Source organism: Pistacia vera, unplaced genomic scaffold (assembly GCF_008641045.1).
Source record: "Pistacia vera cultivar Batoury unplaced genomic scaffold, PisVer_v2 Contig123, whole genome shotgun sequence".
In the NCBI taxonomy this organism is placed as follows: Eukaryota; Viridiplantae; Streptophyta; class Magnoliopsida; order Sapindales; family Anacardiaceae; genus Pistacia; species Pistacia vera.
This window is the reverse complement of record NW_022195282.1, coordinates 4,104-13,117: the sequence shown is the minus strand read 5'-3', so window position 1 is coordinate 13,117 and position 9,014 is coordinate 4,104. Positions and strand designations below refer to the sequence as shown.

The following is a 9,014-nucleotide window of genomic DNA, read 5'->3' as shown; positions in this document are numbered from 1 at the left end:
AAAAAAAAAAAAAAAAAACAATGCAGAAAACATCAATTAATCTAATTCACCACGTACAAAGAGAATAGACGAGTTTTGATTTGTCCATGAATTCAAAGAACTATCATCTTTTACCACTAACTATTTCCTAATTTTCTACCGCTTTCGAATTAGGATGTGAGATTCCTAGTAATTGATATATACCAGAGACTTCTATTGATTTTACTCGTTGTTTCCATAAAGAGAAGGGATATATGCCTAACTTTGACAATAGGCAAAGTCCATAGACTTAATTGCTTTTATTCCAGAAAAGAATTACATCAAACGTCTGGTTAGCTCTCCAAGGGACATATACCGATTCAAATTAATGCAGTTTGAATGATACATACATCAGGAAGGTGATGTCTATCAGTTCTTAATTAATGTGTGAAAATGCATGGATGATAAAAAAATTCCATCTTCGTAAAGGATAAATAGTAAATATTCCCGATATTTTGAGATATTCTTCTATCAACTCAATCAATTTTCCTAATTTCGTACGTGTCGGCAGAAACAAATCGGTATCATAGTTATGATATCTAATTTTTTTCATTCGTGTTTAGGAAGAAACGTCAAATTAATAAGTGTAAAAATAAAAAGAAGGGGCATTTAATATTTAAAATCTTAGGTACCAGACATTGCCACGTTTCTCAAACCCCAGAAAAGCTAGCTCATTATAAAAACATAAATGAATATTAGGAATCAGGTTGCGTAACTGGCTCACGATAGAGCCAAGGGTCAGTTATATACCTGGCTAGGGTCACTTGATTAAAGGTTTTTTGTTCGATGGAGTCATTTGTATCTGTATCTTTCTTCTTGATGAATCACTTAATACTATTTATGACACTTAAACGTGACATTTAATTACTAATAACATAGTGTATTGATATGCCTGATGGATTGAACGATGATAAGGAGAATATGCGTACGGCAGCTCGCAAACAATCTTTTGAAGGAATGTCAACTTCGATGGACACATCTAGAACTAGAAGTAAAAAATAAAAATTAAAAAAATGGCAGAATGCAAAGTCGGTTCCTCACATATTAATATTTATCTCCTTTTCTCCATAGAGAAAGTTGACCAAGCTACTTAATTTGTTTACTCAAAAACAGATGAGAAAATCATGTAACTCTCCATAAACAAGATATATATGCAGTTAACTTGAGGTACATTTCAACTATTTCAACATTACTCGCGATACAAATTAATGATACATATTGTTATGCCTAAAAAATCAGGGCTGACATAAGCTCCAAAGATGCTTAGGGTTCCAAAGATGCTTCCAGGTTGACAAAATCGTATTTTCGCAAGTTGGCAGTAGCCACGAGTAGTCTTGCGTCGTGACTCTGCTTGGGTAGACGACTGAACGTCACAATTCGGTTAAAGTCTGCCATATCCATCAACCTAGTCGTCTTATTTTCTGCAAAGAGACAAAAAGTTCATTAATTTCACCTATAGAAGAGGAGTTGAAGAAAAATGGATAGTTCACAAATCAAAGGAAAGGAAAACCTACTTAGCTCGCTAAATTGACAAACACCATCGTATGCAAAAAAAAAAAAGAAAAATTTGGTCTCATGAGCCTCGACATTACTGGGGTAGCCAAATATTTCTCCTTCGATCGAAGATCGCTTCGAGAGGTAATAAGAGTCTTTATCTTTGCTATTCTTCAAATAGTAAGCGCATGCGAGCTCTAGCGCTGTCAACTCGCCAAGACCATTTTCGCCACATGCGATATACATAGCAACCATTATCATATACGCATTAGGCGTCAATTGTAATGGCGCGACCTTAAAATGGTTGAGGATCGACTTGATGAAGGGGTGAAAGATATCAATGCCCTACACTTAAAAATCGCCTCAGAAATCGTGACTATTCCCTTTGGGGGATTCCGAGCTGTGTACATCCTATGTTGGTAGACATCTACGCTAAGCGCGAACTGGTCCACTGCTTTCTATATCTCGTCCTGGGTGGCCATTGATAATGTCTCTTGCACGAGACCTACTGAGGTGCCCGGTGCCTGCGAGGTCGTCCCCTCGGCTGCTCTAGTTGTTGAAGTGTCCATTGCTCCTAAAGTCTGAAAAAAGGGAAACATGTAGAGATGACTCAGTCTCCGTACAGTGTCCCATACGATGACGTGGAAGAGCAAAAGAAACCCTAATTTACCTTCCTTAACCTTTAGAAAAACCCTAAAAACCCTTGAGAATGAATTCCCAAGAATCTGTGCCCCAAGTTCTCACTTTTTACAAAGGAAAAAGTTCTCTTTTTACCACTGTCCAGAAACATGCATCGTGTAAGTTTACCAGGCAGTTCATACCCACCATTACCGTAAAGTCAAGCTTTTAACAGAAATAAAAGAGGAAAACAAGGAGAAGTCCTCCTTACCTCTTGACCACTGGGAACGAACTTCTTGTCATAACGAAGAGTACGCATCAGCTGGAAGGAGAACAAAATGATTTCGAGAGTGCAAGAGTTTTGTTTTTCTCTCTGAAAATGTGAGTTCTGTGATGAAACTTAAGGCGAACCTGGGGTTTTATAGGGGGAAAGACGACGATTGGTTTCCCTAGCAAGCAACGCTTGGGCGGGATACGTTTCTTGCCATTGATTATGACCATGTGTAGTTAATCCACGTGAAGAGTAACCTTCACACTTTGTGGATGCCAATCGACGTTTCCCTCCATTGGAGTAACCAAGTGTCGGTGCGGTTATCTCCTCCACATTAATTGCACCCTCATCCGCATTTAATGCTCTGAAAGGGAATGTCATTTCAGCATGACTTACATTTAATGCGCATGGCTGGCACTTATTATGCAAAATACACTTCTGTCAGAATAAAGTTTATTTTATTGGCCAAACCAACTGTCAAGCGCAACGAATAACATTTGAAGAGGTCGTTCGAGTAAAACACTCTTCTCCATGTATTGATTTCGAGACGATGTGATCCCTTGTTTTCAGCAAAAATGTGCTAAGTATTTTCAGGTCGCGAGCGACAGATGAAGTTCAAAGCATGTTGGTATAACATTAAGTGGGGTCTAACCCAGGTTGCTGAACCTGTGGGAGAAGGCCACCTTAGGTCGCTTGTACTATTCTTAGAGACCTATGTTGCGACCTCCTTACAGCTCACTGGTCGGGTTGAACCATTAGTTTCACATTATCTTAACTACTTGTCTCATACAACTCGATCAGACGTCACTCGGGATAAGTCAACTCATGGCATAATCATGAAGTTCTCAAGGTTCAATCCTTAAACCTTAAAAACTAGGGGGCTTCTGTTAAGCCTAAAAAATCAGGGCTGACGTAAGCTCATGCTAACAAGGGCAAATTAGAGTTCAAGAAGGCTTTGTGCCATCCAGAAGCTGCCATGTCGCGTAAGGACGGAAGAGGTAAGGTTGTCGTCAGTGTGGCAGGTGAAAGCCTGGGTTATGAGTGGCTAGGAATTGTCCACCTGCCCAAGCCCTACGCGATTTAAGGATATCTCCTGTACGGTCAGCCAATGGGAAGCAGGTTAGAAATTGTACCACATCTGCCCGACTGCAGAATCATGATTATTACCTTGAATCTCTCGACTATAAATAGAGAGTTCCTCGTTCATTTACGGGATCAGTTCATTTTTAATCTTCCAAGAGCAGACTCTTTCTCTGTATTTAAATTCTCTATCTAAATTCTAACTCAACTCGCTATCCGTGACCTGACTGTAATTATTCATCAATACAAATACAATAGACGTATGATTCGCTTTTTAGCATCTGAAACACTTTAAAAATTGTCTTTTGTTTATTCTCTCGTTGCACATTTCTATATCACGTGTAATTTCTAAATTCGCTTAACACTTTACACGTGCGAGTTGTTGGTGTCAAAATCAAGCATCAACACATACAAATACCAATAACAGGATTCTGATTATTCTTTTAATCTTCAACAAAGATCAATTATGTTACAAGACAAGATAAGTTTCAGTGTCAGAAAATTCCCTGATGGGATGCTGGCAGTGGCATCTTCTAGATGAGCTGTTTGTTCTCCAACTTTACTACTAGATCACGTGGTTTTCCTATNTTCGTGTTTAGGAAGAAACGTCAAATTAATAAGTGTAAAAATAAAAAGAAGGGGCATTTAATATTTAAAATCTTAGGTACCAGACATTGCCACGTTTCTCAAACCCCAGAAAAGCTAGCTCATTATAAAAACATAAATGAATATGAGGAATCAGGTTGCGTAACTGGCTCACGATAGAGCCAAGGGTCAGTTATATACCTGGCTAGGGTCACTTGATTAAAGGTTTTTTGTTCGATGGAGTCATTTGTATCTGTATCTTTCTTCTTGATGAATCACTTAATACTATTTATGACACTTAAACGTGACATTTAATTACTAATAACATAGTGTATTGATATGCCTGATGGATTGAACGATGATAAGGAGAATATGCGTACGGCAGCTCGCAAACAATCTTTTGAAGGAATGTCAACTTCGATGGACACATCTAGAACTAGAAGTAAAAAATAAAAATTAAAAAAATGGCAGAATGCAAAGTCGGTTCCTCACATATTAATATTTATCTCCTTTTCTCCATAGAGAAAGTTGACCAAGCTACTTAATTTGTTTACTCAAAAACAGATGAGAAAATCATGTAACTCTCCATAAACAAGATATATATGCAGTTAACTTGAGGTACATTTCAACTATTTCAACATTACTCGTGATACATATTGTTATGCCTAAAAAATCAGGGCTGACATAAGCTCCAAAGATGCTTAGGGTTCCAAAGATGCTTCCAGGTTGACAAAATCGTACTTTCGCAAGTTAGCAGTAGTCTTGCATCGTGACTCTGCTTGGGTAGATGACTGAACATCACAATTCAGTTAAAGTCTTCCATAGCCGTCAACCTAGTCGTCTTATTTTCTGCAAAGAGACAAAAAGTTCGTTAATTTCACCTATAGAAGAGGAGTTGAAGAAAAATGGATAGTTCGCAAATCAAAGGAAAGGAAAACCTACTCAGCTCCCTAAATTGACAAACACCATCGTATGCAAAAAAGAAAAATTTGGTCTCATAAGTCTTGACATTACTAGGGTAGCCAAATATTCCTCCCTCGATCGAAGATTACTTCGAGAGGTAATAAGAGTCTTTATCTTTACTCTTTTTCAAATAGTAAGCGCATGCGAGCTCCAGCGCTGTCAGCTCGCCAAGACCATTTTCACCATATGCGATATACATAGCAATTGCTATCATATAGACATTAGGCGTCAATTGTAATGGTGCGACCTTAAAGTGGTTGAGGATCGACCTGATGAAGGGATGAAAAGGTATCAACGCCCTACACTTAAAAATCGCTTCAGAGATCGTGACTATTCCCTTTGGGGGATTCTGAGCTGTGTACATCCTATGCTGGTAGACATCTACGCTAAGCGCGAACTGGTCCACTGCTTTCTATATCTCGTCCCGGGTGACCATTGATAATGTCTCTTGCACGAGACCTGCTAAGGTGCCCGGCACCTGCGAGGTCGTCCCTTCGGCTGCTCTGGTTGTTGAATTGTCCATTGCTCCTAAAGTCTGAAAAAAAAGGCAACATGCAGAGATGACTCAATCTCCGTATAGTGTCCCATGTGATGACGTGGAAGAGCAAAAAAAAACCCTAATTTACCTTCCTTAACCTTTAGAAAAACCCTTGAGAATGAATTCCCAAGAATTCGTGCCCCAAGTTCTCACTTTTTACAAAGGAAAAAGTTCTCTTTTTACCACTGTCCAGAAACATGCATCGTGTAAGCTTACCAGGTAGTTCATACTCACCATTACTGTAAAGTCAAGCTTTTAACAGAAATAAAAAAGGAAAATGAAGGAGAAGTCCTCCTTACCTCTTGACAGCTGGGGACGAACTTCCTGTAGTAACGAAGAATACGCATCAACTGGAAGGAGAACAGACTGATTTCGAAAGTGCAAGAGTTTTGTTTTTCTCTCTGAAAATGTGAGTTATGTGATAAAACTTGAGGCGAACATGGGGTTTTATAGGGGGAAAGACGACGATTGGTTTCCCTAGCAAGCAATGCTTGGCGGGATACGTTTCTCACCATTGATTATGACCGTGTGTAGTTAATCCACGTGAAGAGTAACCTTCACACTTTGTGGATGTCAATCGACGTTTCCCTCCATTGGAGTAACCAAGCGTCGGTGCGGTTACCTCCTTCACATTAATTGCGCCCTCATCCGCATTTAATGCTCTGAAAAGAAATGTCGTTTCAGCATGACTTACATTTAACGCACATGGTTGGCACTTATTATGCAAGATACACTTCTGTCAGAATAAAGTTTATTTTATTGGCCAGACCAGCTCTCAAGCGCAACAAATAACATTTGAAGAGGTCGTTCGAGTAAAACACTCTTCTCCATGTATCGATTTCGAGACGATGTGATCCCTTATTTTCGGCAAAAATATGCTAAGTATTTTCAGGTCGCGAGCGACAGATGAAGTTCAAAGCATGTTGGTATAGCATTAAGCAGGGTCTAACCCAAGTTGCTGAACCTGTGGGAGAAGGCCACCTTAGGTCGCTTGTACTATTCTTAGAGACCTATGTTGCGACCTCCTTACAGCTCACTGGTCGGGTTGAACCATTAGTTTCACATTATCTTAACTACTTGTCTCATACAACTCGATCAGACGTCACTCGGGATAAGTCAGGTCATGGCATAATCATGAAGCTTTCAAGGTTTAATCCTTAAACCTTAAAAACTAGGGGGCTTCTGTTAAGCCTAAAAATTCAGGGCTGATGTAAGCTTATGCCAGCAAGGGCAAATTAGAGCTCAAGAAGGCTTTGTGCCATCCAGACGCTGCCATGTGTCGCAAGGAAGGAAGAGGTAAGGTTGTCGTCAGTGTGGCAGGTGAAAGCCTGGCTTATGAGTGGCTAGAAATTGTCCACGGCCTGCTCAAACCATATGCGATTTAAGGATATCTCCTGTACAGTCAGCCAATGGGAAGCAAGTTAGGAATTTTATCACACCTGCCTGACTACAGAATTATGATTATTGCCTTTAATCTCTCGACTATAAATAGAGAGTTCCTCTTTTATTTTCGGGATCGGTTCATTTTTAATCTTCCAAGAGTAGACTCTCTCTCTGTATTTAAATTCTCTCTCTAAATTCTAACTCAACTCGCTACCTGCGACCTGACTGTAATCATCCATCAATACAAATACAATAGACGTATGATTCGCTTTTTACATCTGAACCACTTTAAAAATTGTCTCTTGTTTATTCTCTCGTTGTACATTTCTATATCACGTGTAATTTCTAAGTTCGCATAACACTTTACATGTGCGAATTGTTGATGTCAAAATCAAGCATCAACACATACAAATACCAATAACAGGATTCTAATTATTCTTTTAATCTTCAACAAAGATCAATTATGTTACAAGACAAGATAAGTTTCAGTGTCAGAAAATTCCCCGATGGGATGCTGGCAGTGGCATCTTCTAGATGAGCTGTTTGTTCCCCAACTTTACTACTAGATCACGTGGTTTTCCTATTGCAATTTATACTTTTTTCTTGTTTAATTTGTGTAAACATTAGTGCATGTAACACGTGTTTTAATTTATTCTGTAAATTTGTTAATTTTGTTACCAAATTTAAAGGTAAATTATAATATTCCTTCTGGAAGCAAGATCAATTAGAATACAAATTTTACCTTAGCATGCAGGTAATGTAAATGGCAATAAAATTGCACTGCGATCGATCGATACCGGCTGACAAGACTAATTGCCATCATAATCAAGGGCATTAACTAAACTTCCTTTCGTCGTATTGTTTGGCCGGAAAAGTTAAGAGTAGCTTTGGTCATATCTCATATCCTTGAGTACTTCGAATTATAAGTAGATATAATTTTTTGAGCAGATAAAAGTAATCACGCAGATAATGCAAGCATCATAATTGATTTGAGCTCTGCATTGGTTCTGACAGTACCGATACCGATCAACTCTCTTCTTCCCAAGAAGGAACTTTCCATGAATTTTACTTTCATAAATGCATTCCCATGCATGTATATACGTATTGAATATAGCATAGGATACGTATTCAATGTAGTGTAGGATTGTACGACTAAAACCATGGGCAAGATTCATAATCAAATTCAGGTTTCAGCCATCAAACTGCAGCACGTAATACATATATAGCAAGTTTAACAACCTTTATTTAGCATGAACTGTATATGTTCTTATATGTGGAAGATAAAACAAGTTCCCCCTGACTTAAGCACCCAGAAAATACAAGAAAAAGTACACAATTAGGTAATTAATAAGCTCTCCGAGTAGCTAACGTAGTCACGTTATCACTAATTATAAGTAATTAGAAGCTATCTTATTAGAGCTCGTTTAGCCTACTTGTATAGAGTCAGAGTTGAGTGTGGAAGTAAAATACTTCGTTTTATTTCAAACCCAGATAGCTCCAGCCCTTCTGAGCAACTGGCCTAGCTGGTTTTGAACCTGGAGGCTCATCACCTGTCTAGCACCGCCAACAAGCTGTTGCCCTATGAACACTGCTGGTACACTCGGCTGACAACCTAACTGCGCCAACTCCCTCTCAATTTGCCGTCCATTTGCAATTTCATCCAGCTCATAAACAGTAGCATTTGCTCCAAAGCTACTTATGAGCGTCTTAATGGCGTGGCACATGGAACAACTGCTCCTGCTGAAAATCACCACTGGCCTTTCTGCTATCAAACCATTGATATTATCCATGGCTCCGATATCAGTAGTTGAGAGAAACTACAAATCAAAGTTTTATGTGAAACTTGTGAAGGGAGAGAGTACTTCAGGCTTCGCTCTGAGAGAAACTTGAGCCAACTAGGTCTATTTATACAGCCAAAGTGTACTGCATTACATCTACTCAGGGAAATAAATAAATAAACTGAAAAGGAAGAATAAAATGGTTAAAAAAAAAAAAGAAATCATTAGTTCCCAAATCACCAATTTAATAATGATATGATAAAGAGTAGTTGTTAGTCATTTAGTA

General features: G+C 38.7%; 1 protein-coding gene across 1 annotated transcript; it reads right to left on the bottom strand.

The window, feature by feature from the left end:
* Positions 1–7,678: 7,678 nt before the first annotated feature.
* Positions 7,679–8,813, bottom strand: LOC116117148 (monothiol glutaredoxin-S1-like). The gene has a single exon (XM_031403171.1). The coding sequence runs from the start codon at positions 8,738–8,740 to the stop codon at positions 8,432–8,434; it is 309 nt and encodes a 102-aa protein (XP_031259031.1). The 5' UTR covers positions 8,741–8,813; the 3' UTR covers positions 7,679–8,431.
* Between the last annotated feature and the right edge of the window lie 201 nt (positions 8,814–9,014).

Excerpts from the sequence above, each read along its gene's own strand:
- LOC116117148 (XM_031403171.1), bottom strand. The coding sequence starts at position 8,740 with ATGGATAATATCAATGGTTTGATAGCAGAAAGGCCAGTGGTGATTTTC.